General features: G+C 40.5%; 1 protein-coding gene across 4 annotated transcripts in view; it reads right to left on the bottom strand.

The window, feature by feature from the left end:
• The window catches only part of TFDP2 (transcription factor Dp-2 (E2F dimerization partner 2)), a 220,455-nt gene that overhangs the window by 25,364 nt on the left and 173,779 nt on the right, over positions 1 to 21,312 (bottom strand). For 2 of the 4 annotated variants that reach the window (XM_011958086.1, XM_011958087.1), the window contains 2 exons: positions 5,772 to 5,934; positions 2,836 to 2,982 (listed from right to left, as the gene is read on the bottom strand). In XM_011958086.1, the coding sequence (XP_011813476.1) occupies positions 2,836 to 2,982; positions 5,772 to 5,934 (310 nt within the window). The remainder of the gene's footprint in view (positions 1 to 2,835; positions 2,983 to 5,771; positions 5,935 to 21,312) is intronic. The other 2 variants (XM_011958088.1, XM_011958089.1) reach the window with 1 other exon arrangement.

Genomic DNA, 21,312 nt, shown 5'->3' with positions numbered 1-21,312 from the left:
TTATGGCCGGGAGTGGTGGCTCACGCCTGTAATCCCAGTACTGTGGGAGGCCAAGGTGGGCGGATCACGAGGTCAGGAGTTCAAGAGCAGCTTGGCCAAGAGACCAGCCTGGCCCATAAAGTGAAACTTTGTCTCTACTAAAAAAAAAATCAGCCAGGCATAGTGGCAGGCACCAGTAATCCCAGCTACTTGGGAGGCTGAGGCAGGAGAATTGCTTGAACCCGGGAGGTGGAGGTTGCAGGAGCTGACAAAGATCGCGCCATTGAACTCCAGCCTGGGTGACAGAGCAAAATTCCAACTCAAAACAAACAAACAAAAAAAAACAGAAAGAAAATTTACAGGAGCCCACTGGTTTGGACTGAGCTCCTGCACTAGGTCCAACAGACCAAACTAAAAGGGAGTCACTCATGCTGAAGTTCCATGCCACCAGGCCAAAACTCAGTTGTTTATCTGACCTAGGAAATCAGGAGAGAAAGAGAATAGTAAACTACCCAAACAGGCCAGTTGCAGCTGGCATAAGAGAGTCTTCTCTGTTTTACCCTTATAAGGAAAGTGACATTGAAATGTCCAATCTGCTTTTTGTTCTGTTTCTGCCTCTGTCTGCCTTTGCTGCTTCTCTATCTTTAAAACACTGAATAATGTTCAACCTCTTCTGCTCAGCTTATAGGAACACTCATTCTACTTACTAGTGAGGTGTTGCCAGATTCTAGAATCACAAATAAAAGACAATTAAGATCTTTAAATTTGTTACAGTTTTGTCTTTCGATCATCAAATAAGACATTTTTCTTGTCTGCTTCAGCAGATTATCTCTTACTTGCTCCGCATCCAGTCTAGTTTACACTAGTGAGTTTCCATTCATGGTTCCTCTAATGCACCACGTTTTACTTTTAAATTACTTAAGATTCACTGTAAAATCTGTGTGGCGTTCTACATTGGAAAAGATGTTGTAGGAGCATCCCTTTATCAGAAGGTCTGACAAGCAAGGCCCCTTACCTGTCCCTCATCCAACTAGGTCAAGCCACACTGATTCTACCTCTATAACACCTCTCCAATCTCATGGCCACTGCTGTAACTCAGACCATCTCTAATCCCCCTCCTTCATTCCATTTCCTTCCCTACCTGTTAATTTTACTTCCAACCCACTGGCAGAGTGATCCTTCAAAAAACATCCTATCAACCCTTTGTAATTTATCAACTGCTTCCCTTTGTTTACAGGATCAGGTCCCCACTGCTTAACACTTAGATATCTATCCACCTTTCTGAATGCCTGTTCCCTAGCCACACCCAGCTCCAGGCAAGCTTTCTCATGCCTGTCTCAGCCCATGCAGCGCCTCTGCCTGGAAGGCCCTCCCCATCCGTATCCACTTGGCAAACTACTCCCACCTCATGCCTGAGCTCTGTGATTATCTCCTTGGTAAAGCCCTCCCCCACCCCTCTTTGCAGAGAATCTGCACATTTCTTTCATAGGAGTAATCACATTTTTGGTTAACTCTTTTACATTTCTCTTCTCCCCAGTTAGAATGACATTTCCTTGGGTTCAGAGATTTGCCTTGTATAACCTGTGATTAAGCACAAGGTAGATGTGAATAGGTTTTTTTGCTTAATAAGTCTTTGGTATAAGCTCAATATTACTCATGAAAATGATGCTCAAATTCCACTCTATCAGAAGGAAGAAAAACGAGAAAAGGAGGATATTTCCATTGTAGCACATGAAAAATATTGTATAGCTTCTGATGAATATCTGGTTTCTCTCTCCATCCATAAGTATAATAATACGAAATAACTGAATTGCTGGGGAGAAAAAAGACTGAGAAAAACAGGAAACCAATCTTAATTATCTCCCAAAGCTATATATATATATATATATACACACACACACACATATATATTTTTAAAGATGGAGTCTTGCTCTTGTCGCCTAGACTGGAGTGCAATGGCGTCATCTCTGTTCACTGTAACCTCTGCCTCCTGGGTTCAAACGATTCTCCTGGCTCAGCCTTCCCAGTAGTTGGGATCACAGGCGTCCGCCACTGGCTAATTTTTGTATTTTTAATAGAGATGGGATTTCACCATTTTGGCCAGGCTGGTCTCGAACTCCTGACCTCAGGTGATCCACCCACCTTAGCCTCCCAAAGTGCTGGGATTATAGGCGTGAGCCACTGCGCCTGGCCCAGAAACCATATTTAACCTCAGTTTATTCCATTTATGGCCATGGTAGTAAAATTATGTCACGTCAATTTAGAAACAGTATGTCAGGCAACATGCTCATGTAGAAAGAATTTTCTATAATGCTTAAAGTTAACAGAACTTAAAATGCTTCTGCATACATAATTCCAAAATTCTATTCATTTTGGTAAAGACACAAATGAAACACTATTCATTCTGTTACTATTTCTAAAGTCAAATGTAAAAGTCTGACTTTCACAGCTACATTCAGAATATTGTGTAACCAATAAAGGAAATAAACACCCAGTTTGATCCTTTTTTTTTGGATACATACAGCAAGCATCTTATCAAATAAGATACCATTTCACCAAAAGTTTATTAGTAGAGTGCTCAGAATTGACTTAGAATGAAATAAAAATCTTCCCTAAGAAACAGTGAAATCAAACTGTTATTTAACTTTTATCCCTCAGTTTCATCATTTACAAATTAAACTGTAGACTATACCTACAAGGCACCTTTCAATTCTAAAATTCTATAGTCTGTTAAAAAATGACATAGTATACATGAAAAATTGGAAATATTTGATATTACAATTACATTTTTAAATTAAAATGTCTCTGATGTAAAATAATACAAAAAGCTATTCATAAACAGATGTTCTCACTTACCTCCAGATTCTGACATTCCTGAGCAGAATTGGTAGGCAGGCCAATCCACTTGATTTCTTTTTTTTCCTTTGAAATTATGTTCATTGCCATTAGCACATTTAAAGCATCATAAACTCTTCGCCTAATGTTTTTCTGATCGTAAGCCTGCTAAAAAACATTTTCATTGAGTGATAATTAAGGGTTAAGATACAGTCACATGATATTAATATATCAAATTAATATTACGTCTTCAAAGTGCTGGAAGGATTCTATTTTTTATTTAGCAAACTGACAAAGACATCCAAAAGAATTCTATATTCCGTGAAAATATCCTTCAAAATTAAAGATGAAATAAAAATACTTTCAAACAATATAAAACAAAATAATCTTTTTTTTTTTTTGAGACGGAGTCTCGCTCTGTCGCCCAAGCTGGAGTGCAGGGGCCGGATCTCAGCTCACTGCAAGCTCCGCCTCCCGGGTTTACGCCATTCTCCTGCCTCAGCCTCCCGAGTAGCTGGGACTACAGGCGCCCGCCACCTCGCCTGGCTATTTTTTTGTATTTTTAGTAGAAACAGGGTTTCACAGTGTTAGCCAGGACAGTGTCGATCTCCTGACCTCGTGATCTGCCCGTCTCGGCCTCCCAAAGTGCTGGGATTACAGGCTTGAGCCACCGCGCCCGGCCACAAAATAATCTTAAAAATAAAGATCATGTTACCTGCAGATCTACACTGAAATATACCAAAGGGATTTCTTCAGGTAGAAGAAATATCATCTAAGATGGGAGCTTAGAGATGTAGGATAGAATGAAGACCAACCCAAAAGGTAAATATGTGGGTAAATCTCAATTTTCACTGTATAAAACAATAATGTCTTATGGAGGCTAGAATAAATACAGAACTTAATTAATATACATGACAATAAATAGTATATATATTAACAGAAAAACGTATTGGAGGTAAAATGTTCTAAGCCCTTGCATTATCTGGGAGGATTTTAGACTTAAAAAAATCAAGGACATTTATTCAAGTTCTGGGTAAAACTGTGCTTCTCAAAATGTGTTCCTTGACCACTGTTGATCTGCAAACTGTCTCCAATCTACAATGAGATTAGGAACTTGCACCAAAATATAATCCTCTATATGACAATGGACACTGTTCAGTTCAGTTGACCATTTTTCTTCTTCTTTTTTTGTTTTTGAGACACCGTCTTGCTCTGTCGCCTGGGCTGGAGTACAGTGGCGCGATCTCAGCTCACTGCAACCTCCACCTCCCAGGTTCAAGTGACTCTTCTGTCTCAGCCTCCCAAGTAGCTGAGACTACAGGCGTGTGCCGCCACACCCAGCTAATTTTTGTATTTTTAGTAGAGACGGGGTTTCACCATATTGGCCAAGCCGATCTCAAATTCCTGACCTGGTGATCTGCCCGCCTCGACCTCCCAAAGTGCTGGGATTACAGGCGTGAGTCACCGCGCCCGGACTTCTTCTTCTATTTTTTTGATAGAAAGACTTACTCAATGAAGGAAACCATGTTCGTTTACATTGTGGAACAAGGTCCTCAGGAAATGCAATGATAATAAAGGATGGTGGAGAACAGTGAATCCACCTAAACATAAAACTAGATCTAAATAAGTGGGGGATTTAAGTTATAGAACTGAATGTAAATATTAGAAATCTCAACAATAGGCCAGGAGTGGTGGCTCATGCTTGTAATCCCACCACTTTGAGAGGCCGAGGCGGGCAGATCACCTAAGGTCAGGAGTTCAAGACCAGTCTGGCCAACATGGCAAAACCCCATCTCTACTAAAAAATACAAAACTAAGCTGGGCGTGGTAGTACATGCCTGTGATCCCAGCTACCTCGGAGGCTGAGGCAGGAAAATCTCTTGAATCCGGGAGACGGAGGTTGCAGTGAGTCAAGATTGTGCCACTGCACTCCAGTCTGGGTGACAAAGCTAGACTCTTGTCTCAAAAAAAAAAGAAATGTTGACCCTGCAGAAACAATGATACTGTAACAACAAGTCCTGGGAGGAGGCAATGTGGTAGGTATGCCAATTTCCTCTTTTTGATATAGGAAGGGATATGGATGTTATTCAAAGCAGATTAAATAAGAACAAAGGGTTCAGCACAATATTTATTTAAAGTAATAAAAATAACTATAATAATAATAATGTTATTATTATTATTTTTCCGAGACAGAGTCTTGCTCTCTTGCCCAGGCTGTAGTGCAGTGGTGAGATCTTGGCTCACTGCAACCTCCGCCTCCCAGGTTCAAGCAATTCTCCTGCCTCAGCCTTCTGAGTAGCTGGGATTACAGGAACGTGCCACCATGCCTGGCTATTTTTTTGTATTTTTAGTAGAAACAGGGTTTCACAGTGTTAGCCAGGACAGTGTCGATCTCCTGACCTCGTGATCTGCCCACCTCAGCCTCCCAAAGTGCTGGGATTACAGGCATGAGCCACCATGCCAAATATTTTTTAAATGTTAAAACAAAAAAACGCAACTAAGGCCGGGTGCAGTGGCTCACGCCTGTAATCCCAGCACTTTGGAAGGCCGAGGCAGGTGGATCACCTGAGGTCAGGAGTTTGAGACCAGCCTAGCCAACATGGTGAAACCCTGTCTCTACTAAAAATACAAAAATTAGCTGCGAATGGTGGTGTGTAATCCCAGCTACGCGGGAGGCTGAGGCACAAGAAGAGCTTGAACCTGGGAGGCAGAGGTTGCAGTGAGCCAAGATCATACCACTGAACTCCAGCCTGGGCGACAGAGCGAGGCTCCATCTAAAAAAAAAATTCCCTCCAAACTAAAACTCAACAACAACAAAAAATCCCCCAAAATAAAGGATGAAACCCTCAAGTATAATTGTTCATCTAGCTTACCTGATTCCTCAAATCTATAACAAAGATAACACAAAGAGATACCATCATCCATCAAAATCAATGTCAGGTTCATGATCTACCTACCGAATCAGCAGCCAAATGGTTATTTGAATTGGTGAACTCTGACACCAGCTCATCAGCGACTTCATTGTATGATGTTGTACCTTTTCGCTGAACTTTCTCACACACTTTCATTGAAAAGTGTCTCAAGCCTTTCCCATTTTTATCTCCTTTTTTGCTTCGTTTACTAGAAGGGAAAAAAGTTTTTTTACTCCACTGTACATATTAGAGACTTCCTGTACAAATCTCTGTAAGATAATTCAAGAAGACAGTAATTTAAGTTTTACTTCAGGTGTCAAAAATTTAAATTGAATAGAGATGAGAAAATGTTTATTTAAACTTACTTTTTGCCTTAAAGGCCTAATAAAGTATGAAGTTAGAGTGTTTTTCTATGAATATCATTTATTTATTCAACAAATATTTATTGACCAGTTACTATTCTATGCCAGATACTGTTACTGACACTGAGAATAAGTCAGTGAAAAAACACAAAAACTTTGCCCTTGTACAGCTAACATACTTATCTTTTCGTATTCTATGTAGATTATAGGTTTTTTACTGAAATTAAAACTACAGTCATTTGCCACAGAAGGACATTTCAGTCAATGACGGGCCGCATATACAACAGTAGTCCAATAAGATTACAATGGAACTGAAAAATTCTCATTGCCTAGTGAGGTAGTAACTATCATAATGCCATAGCATAATGCATTACTCACATGTTTGTGGTGATGCTGGCAAACAAACCTACTGCTCTGCCAGTCCTATAAAAGTCTAGCACATGCAATTATGGACAGTACATAATACTTGATAATGATAATAAATGACTATGTTACTGGTTTCTGTATTTACTAAACTATAATTTTCATCATTTTAGAGCACACTTCTTCAAATTATAAATTAAAGTTAACTGTAAAAAGCCTCAGGCAATCCTTCAGGAGGTATCCAGAAGAATGCATTGTTATCACCGGAGATGACAGCTCCATGTGTGTTACTGCCCCTAAAGACCTTCCAGTGGGACAAGATGTGGAGGTAGGGGACAGTGATATTGATTATCTTGACCCCCCTGTAGGCCTAGGATAGTATGTCTCGGTTTTCTTTTCTTTTTTGGAGACAGAGTCTCGCCCTATCCCCTAGGCTGGAGTGCAGTGGCGTGATCTCTGCTCACTGCAACCTCTGCATCCCAAGTTCAAGAGATTCTCCTGCCTCAGCCTCCCAAGTAGCTGGGATTACAGGTGTGCGCCACTACACCTGGCTAATTTTTGTATTTTTAGTATAGACAGGGTTTCATCATGTTGGCCAAGCTGTTCTAGAACTCCTGACCTCAGGTGATCCACCCACCTTGGCCCCCCAAAGTGCTGGGATTACAGGCGTGAGCCACTGCGCCTGGCCCCTGTCTCAGTTTTCTGTTTTGGGGGGTTTCTTTGGATTCAGGGTCTCACTCTTGCCTGGGCTAGAGGGCAGTGGTGCCATCGTGGCTCACTGCAGCCTAAACCTCTTGTACTCAGGTGATCCTTCCATCTCAACCTTCCAAGTAGTTAGAATTATAGGTGCATGTCACCATGCCTGGCTAATTTCTCTTTTTTTTTTGAGACGGAGTCTCGCTCTGTCGCCCGGGCTGGAGTGCAGTGGCCGGATCTCAGCTCACTGCAAGCTCCGCCTCCCGGGTTTACGCCATTCTCCTGCCTCAGCCTCCCGAGTAGCTGGGACTACAGGCGCCCGCCATCTCGCTCGGCTAGTTTTTTGTATTTTTTAGTAGAGACGGGGTTTCACCGTGTAGACCAGGATGGTCTCGATCTCCTGACCTCGTGATCCACCTGTCTCGGCCTCCCAAAGTGCTGGGATTATAGGCTTGAGCCACCGCGCCCGGCTTCTTTTCTTTTTTGTAGAGACAGGGTCTCATTATGTTGCCCAGGCTGCTCTTGATCTCCTGACCTCAAGTGATCCCTCCCATCTCAGCCTCCCAAAGTGTTGGGTTATAAGTGTGAGCCACCCTGCCCAGCCACATCTCAATGTTCAACAAAAAAGTTTCAAAAGTAAAAAAAAAAAAAAAAGTAAGGATATAAAGAAAATATTTTTGTACAGCTGTACAATGTGTAATGATTAATCAGGGTAACTGGGGTATCCATCATCTCGAGCCTTTATTGTTTCTTTGTATTAGGAACATTCCAATTCCTTTCCTCTAGTTACTTAAAATATACAAACAATTGTTGTTAACTACAGCATCCTATTGTACTACCAAATACTAGATATTATTCATTCTATCTAAGTGTATTTTTGGGCCCATTAATTTTTTTTTTTTTTTTTGAGAAAGAGTCTCACTCTGTCCCCTAGGCTGGAGTGCAGTGGTGCGACCTCAGCTCACTGAGAATCCCAGCTTCAAGCGATTCTCCTGCCACAGCCTCCTGAGTAGCTGGCATTACAAGTGCCTACCCCCATGACTGGCTAATTTTTGTAGTTTTAGTAGAGATGGGGTTTCACCACGTTGGTCAGGCTGGTCTCAAACTCCTGACCTCAAGTGATCCATCCGCCTTGGCCTCCCAAAGTCCTGGGATTACAAGTGTGAGCCACTGCTCCTGGACAATATTGTTTGCATTGTAAGTCAAGTGTTATTACAAGATTAAAACAGTTTGAGAACATTAAAAAGTTTATGAAGTAAAAAAGTTATAGTAAGCTAAGGTTAACTTATTATTGAAGAAGAAAAAATCTTTTTAAAATAAATTAGTGTAGCGTAAGTATACAGTGATTATAAAGTCTAAAGCAGTGTGCAGTAAAGTCCTAGGTATTCACATGCACTCACCACTCACTGACTCACCCACAGCAACTTCCAGTCCTGCAAGCTCCATTCATGAAAAGTGCCCTATAAAGGTGTATCATTAAAAAAATCTTTTACAAGGTATTTTTACTCTACCTTTTCTATGTTTAGGTATGTTTAAATACACAAATACTTATCACTGTGTTACAATTACTTATAGTATTCAAACCAGTAACATGCTGTGCAGGTTTGCAGCCTAGGGGCAACAGCTATACTACCCTGGGTTTGGGTAAGTACACTTGATGATGTTCACACAGCAATGAAATCGCCTAATGAAGCATTTCTCAGAACATATCGCCTCACTGAGTGATGTGGGACTGCGAATATATTTATTGATAAATAATTTACATGTTCTATGTTACGTACATAGAAACAGATACTAAATATGCAGTTTTAAAAGGAATATGAGAAAAGGGTATCTACTTTGTTTTTCCTACATTCCCAAAGAATTGTGTATGCGTCCCTTGTGATAGTATAGGATGGTATAGGTATCTTACCTCACAGACTACTTATTTGAAATAATGTGAAATCACTAAAATATACTGAAAGGTATTAAGTAGGGGAGTAGAATGGTGAGATTTTCAGTTAGGCAGACATTCTCACTGCAAAGCAGAAGATTTTGGGATCAGAATTAATAACAGTAGAAGTGAAATTTATGAGGCACAAGCAGAGATAGCAAGACCAATTGAGAGGGCACTGCAATAGTCCAGGTAAGAGAATATGAATCCCCAAGCTGAGGTAGTGGTAGGGCAGGAGACAAAAAGATGGATTTACAAAATTTAAAAGACAAAATTCAATAAAATTGTCTGAAGTGGAGGGTAAGGAAGAGAGGAATAGTACAATGACCTCTAGAAAGAAGGATAATTTACTGAGATCAAAGAGATGAATTAAATTTATGAGTTGCATTTTAAACCTCCTAATTAGCACTGTCTAATACCCCTAGGCACAACTCACATGTGGCTACCGAGTACTTGAAATGTGGGAAGGGTGAATTGAGATGTGTCGTTAGTTTAACACACTGGATTTTAAATACTTAATATAAGGAATGAATGTAAAACACCTCACTAGTGATTTTTATATTTAATTACACACTGAAATACAATATTTTAAATATACTGGATTAAATTAAAAATATTAAAATTAACTTCAAATATTTATTTTCTTTGAAAATTTCTATTGGGCAGCAATAATGTTGTGTATGGGATTATATAGCTATGTTAAAGGCAGCAATAAGATAAGGTGATTTCAGGCAATCACTTGGCTAATTGGCTCTCTATAGTCATAACCTGGATAATATTTGTAGTCATATCTGGATAATATTTAAAGGAAGAAACTAAACATAGTCCTTAAGTAGGAACAACTACAATTTTAAAAACTATTATGAAATGGTGATGGCTATACTCTTGAAAAGTAGATACAAGCCTACATGTGAGAGTTTTATAAAATCAGTTCAGTGCATAAATTAATAATAAACTTGAAGAAAACTTAGTTAAATATCAACATTAGTAAACTATCAGATACATATTTTGAGCAGTTTACTCCATTTAACCCTGATCCACAGTCCTTCATCTGAAAAATGCAGAATACCCATCTCATAAGTTGTGAGGATGAAATGCATATAACATATGGTACACTACAAGTGATTTTATCCCCTTCATGAGCTGCCAGAATTTTCATAAGCAATAAAAAACCAAAGGGCACTATTCAACAATGGCTGAATCAATAAATTAAGCTTATTATTAGAAGGTTAATAGAATATCATGCCAAAACTCAATTAACATCAACATTAAAATTCAACAAAGGAGGTTAGAAGAGTCAACACCTGCCATACACAGATGAGAGATTTGGTCCTTCAACTAATCCAGTAAGCCACGTTGAAAGTTAAGCAAAAGATGTCTCTAGTTAAAGAACACTAAAAGGCAAAAGGCTATATAAAGAACTACAACAACAAAAAACCAAACAACTCAATTTGAAAATGGGCAAAGGGCCAGGTGCAGTGGCTCATGCCTGTAATCCCAGCACTTTGGGAGGCCAAGGCAAGTGGATCACTTGAGGTCAGGAGTTTGTGACCAGCCTGGCCAACATGGTGAAACCCCATCTCCACAAAAAAAAAAAAAAAAAAATTAGCTGGGCTTGGTGGTACACATCTGTAATCCCAGCTACACAGGAGGCTGCGGCATGAGAATCACTTGCACCTGCGAGGCGGAGGTTGCAGTCCACGCCACTGCACTCCAGCCTGGGAGTGAGACTCTGTCTCAAGAAGAAAAAAAAAAGGCCAAAAGACTTAATAGTCATTTATCCAAAGAAGACATACAAATGGCCAAAAAGTACATGAAAAGATGCTCAACATCACTCAATCATTAGAGAAATGTAAATCAAAACAAAAATGAGATGCCACTTTGTACCCATTAGAATGGCTATTAAAAAACCAAAAACTGAAAATGAGAAAGTGTTGGAGAGGATGTAGAGAAACTGCATCCACTATGCACTGCTGGTGGAAATACAAAATGATACAGCCACTGTGGAAAACAATACAGCAATTTCTCAAAAAAGGAAACATAGAATTACCATATGATCCAGTAATTCCACTTCTGGGTATATACCCAGATGAATCTGAAAGCAGGAACTAAACAGATATTTGTACACCCATGTTCATAGCACCATTATTCACAAGAGTTAAAATGTGGAAGCAACCCAACTGCCCACCAATGGATAAACAGATAAAATGTGGTATTTACATATAATGAAATATATTAAGCCTTAAAAAGGAATAAAATTCTAATATATGCTACACTACAGATGAACCGTGAAGACATAAGTGACATAAGCCAGACATAAGAAGATAAATATTGCCTGGGCATGGTGGCTCACACCTGTAATCTCAGCACTTTGGGAGGCCGAGGCAGGCGGATCACAAGGTCAAGAGATCAAGACCATCCTGGCCAATGTGGTGAAACCCCGTTTACCAAAAATACAAAAATTAGCTGGCGTCGTCGTGCGTGCCTGTAGTCTCAGCTACTTGGGAGGCTGAGGCAGGAGAATCACTTGAACCTGGGAGGTGGAGGTTGTAGTGAGCCAAGATCATGCCACTGTACAGGCCTGGTGACAGAGCAAGCCTCCGTCTCAAAAAAAAAAAAAAAAAGATATTGTATGATTCCACTTATATGAAATCAAATTACAGTCAAAATCATAGTCAGAAAGAAGAACAGAGGGACTATGGGAGAGTGGGAAATGTAGTGTTGTTGCTTCATGGGGACAGAGTTTCAATACAGGATGATGAAAAAGTTCTGGAGATGGATAGTGGTGACAGTTGCCCAATAATTTATTATTTCTCCATAGTTCTTTTGCTTTTGAACTGACTTGTTTAGCTGTCTTTTGTGCTTAAGTTTTGATTTCATGGCTTCATTAGCCAGTATATTTCTGCAAATAAGATGCTGTAGTTTATGCATTATGTTACATATTTCATCATCAATTATGGCTACAAAACCAAATTCAGTATGAGAGGGGGTCATGTTTCTGAGCAAAACTAATACAAACTCTATTGTATTCATTTTACTGTTCTTTTTTTTTTGTTGTTGACATTGCTCCTTGTGGAGCAGGACTACCCCATAGGTAATGTGACCAGAGTAGCCTGTTCTTCATTTTTTTTTTTTTTTTTTTTTTGGCGGAAGTGCACTGGCCAGATCTCAACTCACTGCAAGCTCCGGCTCCCGGGTTTACCCCATTCTCCTGCCTCAGCCTCCCGAGTAGCTGGGACTACAGGCGCCCGCCATCTCGCCCGGCTGGTTCTTTGTATTTTTTAGTAGAGACGGGGTTTCACCGTGTTAGCCAGGATGGTCTCGATCTCCTGACCTCGTGATCCGCCCGTCTCGGCCTCCCAAAGTGCTGGGATTACAGGCTTGAGCCACCGCGCCCGGCCCCTTCATTCTTTAAATTACTTCCATTGTCACATTTGGTTAACTACTACTGCTGCCACCTTCAGAAAAGGTATGCTTTTTCTTGAAAAAAATAGTTCAGGATGCTTATTTCACCATTAGAAAATGAGGATTAAAATAAAAGTTTACTTTTTTAATTTAGCTAATAATTTTAAATAATAAACCCAGGCTTGTTTGAAAAATTAAAATAAGTGCAAAAATGTTATAAAAATAAATGTCAAAAATCCCTATTCTGGCCAAGCACAGTGGCTCATGCCTATGATCTAAGCACTTTGGGAAGCCGAGACAGGCAGATCGCCTGAGCCCAGCAGTTCAAGACCAGCCTGGGCAACAGTGAGACCTCATCTCTACCAAAAATGTAAAAATTAGCCAGGTGTGGTGGTGTATGCCAGCTACTCAGGAGGCTGAGGCAGAAGGATTGCTTGTGCCTAGGTGGTTGAGGCTGTAGTGAGCCATAGTTGAGCCACTGCACTTCAGCTTGGGTGACAGAGCAAGATGCTGTCTCAAAAAAAAAAAACAAAAAAAACCCCAAAAAAACAAAAAAACACCTATTTTTTCTTCATAGATTTTCTGTATGCTTCTGGGTTACATTTGATAAATTAACCTTAATAAAAATTAACTCAAAGCAAAGACCTAAATGTAGGAGCTAAACCTATCAAACACTTAGAAGAAAACATAGATGTTAAGTCTTTGTGACCTTGGATTAGGCAAAGATGTTTTAGATATATGACACCAAAAGCATAAGTAACACAAGAAAAAAATAAATAAATTAAACATCAAAATCAAAAACATTTGTGCCTCAAAAGACACCATTAAGAACGTGAAAGGTCAATTCACAGATAGGAGAAAAACACTGCAAATCACGTATTTAATAAGGGATTTCTATCTAGAATATACAAAGAATGCAAATCAAAATGCTTTGAGTTAATTTTATTAATGAGGTACCATTTCACAAGAAGTGTTAGCAAAAACGTAAAGAAACTGGAATACTCATACATTGCTTATGGGAATGTAAAACAATACAGCCACTTTGGAAAACAGTCTAGCCATACTCAAAAGGGATAAAGTAACTGTATGACCCAGCAATTCCACTCCTAGGTATACACTCAAGGGAAATGAAAACTTACATCCATACAAAACCCTAACAAATGTTCACAGCAGCATCATTCATAATAGGCAAAAAGTGAAAACAACCCAATTGTCCATCAATTAGCGCACAAATAAGTAAAATGTGGCACATTCATACAATAGAATATTACTTAGGAATAAAAAGGAATGTCTATGTCACAACACGGATAAACCTTAAAAACATGCTTACTAAAAGAAGCCAGTCATAAAGGACCACATATTGTATGTTTCCATTTATATGAAATATTCAGAACAGGCAAATCTACAGAGAGAAAGTAGAGTAGTGGTTGTCTAAGAGTGGGAGGGATGAGGGGTTTGGGAGGTTATAGCTAAAGGGTGCCAGGTTTTTTTCTCAAGGGTGATGAAAATGTTCCAAAATTGATTGTTGTGATGGTTGCACAATTCTGTTAATATGCCTAGCCAATGAGTTGTACATTTTGAATGAATGAATTGTATAGTATATGAATTATATATCGACAAAGCTGCAGAAAAATAGTCACATGCTGTAATATGGTCCTCCTGTGCATCATTAGTGAACTGTTTGTACCACAGAGAGCTTACCATGTTAGTTAGTTTGACTGCGCTAACATTCTTTTCTTTCTTTCTTTTTTTTTTTTTTTTTTTTTTTTTTGAGACAGAGACTGGCTCTGTCGCCCAGACTGGAGTGCAATGGCGCAATCACCGCTCACTGCAACGTCTGCCTCCCAGGTTCAAGCAATTCTCCTGGCTCAGTCTCCCGAGTAGCTAGAATTACAAGCACCTGCCAACACCATCATGCCAGGCTAATTTTTGTAGAGATGGGGTTTCACCATGTTGGCCAGGCTGGTCTTGAACTTCTGATCTCCGGTGATCCGCCCGCCTCGACCTCTCAAAGTGCTGGGGTTACAGGTATAAGCCACCATGCCCGGCCGACAGAGCTAAAATTCTAGCTAAATTTTAAAACTCAGAACTTTTAAATAGATAAAATTTAAATTTTAACAAAAATTTCATCAAAATTTCTATCCATCGTGCTTAAATCAACATCAAATTGCTATAAAGGTGTCTGGACTTCAATTTCTGTACTGTGGGCTAGGAACAAAGAGTTCTGGACCACTAACAGTATACCAACCACATCTATGTATTTCTGCTTAGGACTACTCTCCTTTTGTTTTTCCTTTCTATATACTTAAGACATTAGACTTAAAAAAATTTAAGCATATAGGTAAGTTATATTTTTACCTATAATTTCATTTAGGTAATAAAAGAAACATTATAAAGTATTTTATATAGAAAGGGATCCTGGGCTGGGCATGGTGGCTCACACCTGTAACACCAGCACTTTGGGAGGCTGAGGTGAGCATAAGTTAGGAGTTCAAAACCAGCTTGGGCAACATGGTGAAACCCCGTCTCTACTAAAAATACAAAAGCCGGGTGCAGTGACTCACGCCTGTAAGTCCAGCACTTTGGGAGGCTGAGGCGGGCGGATCACCTGAGGTCAGGAGTTTGAGACCAGCCTGGCTAACATGGTGTGAAACCCCGTTTCTACTAAAAATACAAAAAATTAGCCGGGTGTGGTGGCATACACCTGTAATCCCAGCTACTTGGGAGGCTGAGGCAGGAGAATTGCTTGAACCCGGGAGGCAGAGGTTGCAGTGAGCCGAGATTGCACCATTGCACTCCAGCTTGGGCAACAAGAGCGAAACTCCATCTCAAAATATATATATACACACACATATAAATATATATATATATATATACACACACACAAAAAAACTTAGCCAGGTGTGGTGACATGTGCTTGTAATCCCAGCTACTAGGGAGGCTGAGGCACAAGAATCGCTTGAGCCCAGGCAGCAGAGGTTGCAGTGAGCCAAGATGGCACCACTGCATTCCAGCTTGGGCAACACAGCAAGACTCTGTCTCAAAGAAAAAAAAGGGGGGATCCTGGGTTTGACAGGGTTGAAATCACTGCGGTAAAACTGATTATTGTGATTGAGCTTAGTCTATAAAAGATGGGTAGGAAAACACCGCAGGAGCCCACAACATAAGGAAGAAAACTTTCCTTTTCTTCTTACGTAGTCCTGTCCCATCATCTAGTGGCTTACAGTCTAGATGTTGAGAGTTACCGGGCTACAGTGTTTAACTTCTCCCTGAGTTTTTAAATGTAAATTTTCATTGACATATATAACACATAAAGTACACAAACCATCTGTGTTAAGTGTCTCTTTGTAGTTATAGTTCCACTCAAACCCAACACCTCAAGAATATGTTACCATGACTTCTATTATAGTTTTACCTATTTTGAACTTTAAATAAAAATCACATAGTATGTATCCTTTTGTATCTGACACTAAGAGATTCATCACACTTTTCATGTGACTGTATTTCATTCATTTCATTGTATGAATACATTGCAATTCATTCATCCATTCTGCAGATGGGCATTTGGTTTGTTTCTAGTTGGAGGCTAATAGTGCTTCTATAAACTCTCTTGTACACGTTTTTGGTGAATGTGTTCACAAATTTCTGTTGAGTACATGCAAAGAACAGAATTGATGAGTTACAGGGTATGTTTATATTCAACTTCAGCAGATACTGCTAACTCCCAAAATGACTGTACCAATTTAACCTGCCATCAGCAGCGTATGAGCATTCTAGATGCTTCATATCCTTGCCAAACTTAGCACTGTCTATCCTTTTCATTGTAGCCATTCTGATGGATATAAAGTGGTATTGCATTGTGGTTTTCATTTGCATTTTTCTAATGATTAATGCTGATAAACACTTTTCAATGTTTACTGGCCTGTTTGTATTTTTTGCTAGAATAAAAAAATTCTGTTCATTTTTATATGCCCTTATATCCAGCAACCTTGCTAAATTCATTTTTCTCATAATTTGTCTGTAGATTCTTTCGGTTTTTCTTGGGATACAATCACATCATCTGCAAATGGTGCCATTTTATTTCTTCATTTACAATTCTTTTATTAAGGCTTTCCATTTTGTTTCTTGGCTTACGGCACTAGCAAGAATTTCCACTACAATACTGAATAGAAGTGGTGATTAACTAGGGATCCTCCTTGTTTCTTACGCCAAGTTGAAAACATTTTATTCACTACTAAATGTAATGCTTGCTGTCAGGTGTGTGTGTGCGTTTAGCCAGAGTCTCGCATGTGTGTGTGTGTGTGTGTGTTTAGCCAGAGTCTCACTCTGTCACCCAGGTTGGAGTACTGTGGTGCGATCTCGGCTCACTGCAGCCTTTGCCTCCAGGTTCCGGTGATTCTCCTGCCTCAGTCTCCCGAGAGCTGGGACTACAGGAGCGTCCTGCCACACCCGGCTAATTTTTTGTATTTTTAGTAGAGACGGGGTTTCACCATGTTGCCCAGGCTGGTGTCGAACTCCTGAGCTCAGGTGATCCACCCACCTCAGCCTCCCAAAGTGTTGGGATTACAGGCATGAGCCACTGCACCTGGCCTGTGTTTTTTTTTATTTTTTATTATTTTTTTAAAGACACTCTTCTCGGCTGGGCACGGTATTTGTATTTTTTCTAGAGATGGGGTTTTCCCATGTTGCTCAGGCTGGTCTTGAATTACTGAGTGCAAGAGAATTGCCTGTGTTGGTCTCCCAAAGTGCTGGGATGCTAGGCGTGAGCCGCCGTGCCTGGCCTGCTGTTAGTTTTTGCCAATTGTGTTTAACATACTAAGTTCCCTTCTATTACTAGTTTGACACTTACCATAATGAGTAAAGTTTAATCAAGTCAAGCGTTTTCTGTATCAATTGATCATAACATTTTTCTCCTTTATTTTGTACAAAACCCTAGATTCTCAGGCTCCTGCCCACAAACGGCAAACAACTCCATATCTAAAAGCTACTGTGGAAGTCCCTTATCTTTCTGAGGTTCTTTCTGCTCTAGTTTTAGCCCCTCCAGTTCTCACTGCCTCAGTAGATTTCTGATATCTTCAAATAAGATGATCCCAGCTATTCTTTGCAGCCACACTAGACTGCTGCCAAGTTATTTCATTAAAACAAAAATTCTGTTTTCATGTTTTAATATCTGGAAGAACTGTTTTTAGCAACCTTTTCTTTTTTTGATACAGAGTCTCACTGTCGCCAGGCTGGAGTGCAATGGTGTAATCTCGGCTCACTGCAATCTCCGCCTCCTGGGTTCAAGCGATTCTCCTGCCTCAGCCTCCTGAGTAGTTACAGGCACGTGCCACCACGCCCAGCTAAATTTTGTATTCTTAGTAGAGACAGGGTTTCACCAGGTAGGCCAGGATGGTCTTGAACTCCTGACCTCGGATGATTCACCTGCCTCAGTCTCCCAAAGTGCTGGGATTACAGGCGTGAGCCACCATGCCCGGCCGGCAATCATGTTTTAAACTTCACAGAATGTTTTTCTTCTTTGCTTCTTTTCCATAGGATCTTCTTTTTCTTTCATGGGCATTATCGCTTCTTAGGAACCTTCAGACCTCTCAAAGGGTGATAATTACAACTTTATTTTATTGTTCTTTTTTATCTTACTGTTCTACATCCTCTTGGGTCGTAACTTTTGTTTATTCATCTTGTTCCTTTTCTTTCATGATAGTTTTCCCAAAATGTCCTGTTCTTTCATATTCACAAATGTTGAATTCAAGTTTTCTTTTTTTTTTTTTTTTGAGACGGAGTCTCGTTCTGTCACCCAGGCTGGAGTGCAGTGGCCGGATCTCAGCTCACCGCAAGCTCCGCCTCCCGGGTTTACGCCATTCTCCTGCCTCAGCCTCCCGAGTAGCTGGGACTACAGGCGCCCACCACCTCGCCCGGCTAGTTTTTTTTTTGTATTTTTTAGTAGAGACGGGGTTTCACCATTTTAGCCAGGATGGTCTCGATCTCCTGACCTCGTGATCCGCCCGTCTCGGCCTCCCAAAGTGCTGGGATTACAGGCTTGAGCCACCGCGCCCGGCCCAAGTTTTCAACATATAGAGTTTACATGAGCTTCTTGTATGCAGGCTTGTTTTCCTAAGACGGTTCTCCTCACTTGTGGAGGGCTAACTACAACTTCTGTGGATGTGAGTGGGCCATGCTGGCAACAAGCTTAACTTCAGGTTGTGTTTGCTGCTAAGCAGGCAAGCAGGCAGCCAGTCTGGTCTCTCTCTCTTCCCCACAAATACAAATGCCAGTATGAGGAAAACCTGTTCTGGGGCATACTAAAATTCTTTGTTTTTTTAGACGGAGTCTTGCTGCATCGCCCAGGCTGGAGTGCAGTAGCGCAGTCTTGTCTCACTGCAACCTCCGGCCTCCTGTGTTCAAGCGATTCTCCTGCCTCAGCCTCCCAGGTAGCTGGGACTACAGGCGCCCGCCACCATGCCCGGCTAATTTTTTGTATTTTTAGTAGAGATGGGGTTTCACCGTGTTAGCCAGGATGGGCTCGATCTCCTGACTTCGTGATCCGCCCGCTTTGGCCTCCCAAAGTGCTGGGATTACAGGCGTGAGCCACCGCGCCCGGCGGCATACTAAAATTCTTAAACCCAACTGAGGCAGGCAGTTGTTTCCCTAGGATCAATTCTCCAAGTTTCAGCCCTGGGGGAGAAATGTGTTTGGTGCAACTGCTCTGTGTATGCAGGTGGGATAAGAGGTACAAGGGGATTTGAAGGGTTGGGATGGTTCAGCCGGCCCAGCTGCTCAAAGTCTTTATTTAATCACCCTCCTTACTTCCTTCAACAATTCATTCTTGCTTTCTACAGAAGTCAACTTTAAGCCTGGAGCCTCTCTGTGACAATGTAGGGTACAATGGCTACCATTTCTGAAGCTGACTTCTTCCACGCATATTGTGCGATGTAGATTTCTCTACTTTCACTTTTCATCATAACACTAGCCTTCATTTTCTAGTTGGGAAATCTATACCCCTATCATTTTTTACAGCACTTTTGCAGATTTACTTTAATTATTATGATTATGATTATTATTATTTTTTTTGAGACAGAGTCTAACTCGGTTGCCGGGGCTGGAGTGCAGTGGCACGAACTCAGCTCACTGCAACCTCTGCCTCCTGGGTTCAAGCGATTCTTGCACCTCAGCCTCCTAAGCAGCTGGGATTAAAGGCATGTGCCACCATGCCTGACTAATTTTTGTATTTTCAGTAGAGATGGGGTTTCATGAGGTTGGCTAGGCTGGTCTTGAACTCCTGACCTCAAGTGATATGGCCACCTTGGCCTCCCAAAGTGCTGGGATTACAGGCGTGAACCACTGTGCCCAATCCCTTTAATTATTTTTTATACTAAAATTTCAATAATATCTTAGCAGTGAGCATGAGGAAGGTAGGAAGTAAATATGAATAATCAGTTCATCTTTTTATTTTGGTGATGGAGTCTCGCTCTGTTGCCCAAGCTGGAGTGCAGTGGCATGATCTCGGCTCACTGCAACTTCCGCTTCCTGGGCTCAAGTGATTCTCCTGCTTCAGCCTCCCAACTAGCTGGGATTACAGGCGTGTGCCACCATGCCTGGCTAGTTTTTTGTATTTTTAGTAGAGATGAGGTTTCACCGTGTTACCCAGGATGGTCTCGATCTCCTGACCTTGTAATCTGCCCACCTTGGCCTCCCAAAGTATCAGGATTACATGCATGAGCCACCGCGCCCAGCCCAGTCCATCATCTTAAATTGGAAGCTCTCTATTTAAATCTTTTAAATCTTAAATATATAGGGTTTACACATTTTTTTAAGAGCCTGAGCTCTTTCAAACACCAAGACCCTTTCTTTCCAAATAACATCAATATTTGGCCACAGGATGTAAACACTCTATTAATTCATAAACCAAACAAAGAAACCAGGAGGAAGCATTCTTTATCAAAGGAACTAAATTAAAAAAACTAAAACCTAATTAAGAAAATAAAACCACAGACTGGGCACGGTGGCTCACCCCTGTAATCTCAGTACTTTGAGAGGCTGAGGTAGGTCAGGCGTTCGAGACTAGCTGGCCAATATGGTGAAACTTGTCTCTACTAAAAATACAAAAATTAGCTGGGCATAGTGGTGGGTGCCTGTAATCCCAGCTACTCAGGAGGCTGAGGCAAGAGAACTGCTTGAACCCAGGAGGCGGAGGCTGTAGTGAGCAGAGATCGCGCCACTGCACTCCATTTTGGGCAATAGGGCGAGACTCCATCTGGAAAAACAAACAAACAAACAAATAAACTCCACTAATATACTGTGGTTTGAAAAGCATGTTACAGTTTATTAATTATTTCCTTTTAAGTATTCAAAAGAATTACACCCAAAGAATAAAAAAGTATTTTTCTTTCTTTCCAGGCACGTAACTAGAATCTACAAACCATCTCTTGACATTTTCCCAATAAATTTTTTATGGTTTAACAAAAGTAACATACAATTTAAATTTATAGTATTGTATCTCAAGTATAAATTGCAATAAATGTATTTCATTTAAATAAGGAGCTATATAAAATATATAGTAAAAGTTTCATTTCTTGTTAAAAAAAGAGTCAACCAGAATATTTAAATCAACAAAATATTTCAGTCATGTTTATAAAATTAAACCTTGATTTAATTAGCAAAAAAGTAAAAAATTAAAAAAAGGCCAGGTGTGGTGGATCATGCCTATAATCTCAGCACTTTGGGAGGCCAAGGCAGGTGGATCACTTGAGGTGAGGAGTTCAAGACCAGCCTGGCCAACATGGTGAAACCCCATCTCTACTAAAAATACAAAAATTAGCTGGGTGTGGTG

Source organism: Colobus angolensis, unplaced genomic scaffold (assembly GCF_000951035.1).
Source record: "Colobus angolensis palliatus isolate OR3802 unplaced genomic scaffold, Cang.pa_1.0 Scaffold46, whole genome shotgun sequence".
In the NCBI taxonomy this organism is placed as follows: Eukaryota; Metazoa; Chordata; class Mammalia; order Primates; family Cercopithecidae; genus Colobus; species Colobus angolensis.
The sequence above is the reverse complement of the archived record's forward strand: the minus strand, read 5'-3'. Positions and strand labels throughout refer to the sequence as shown.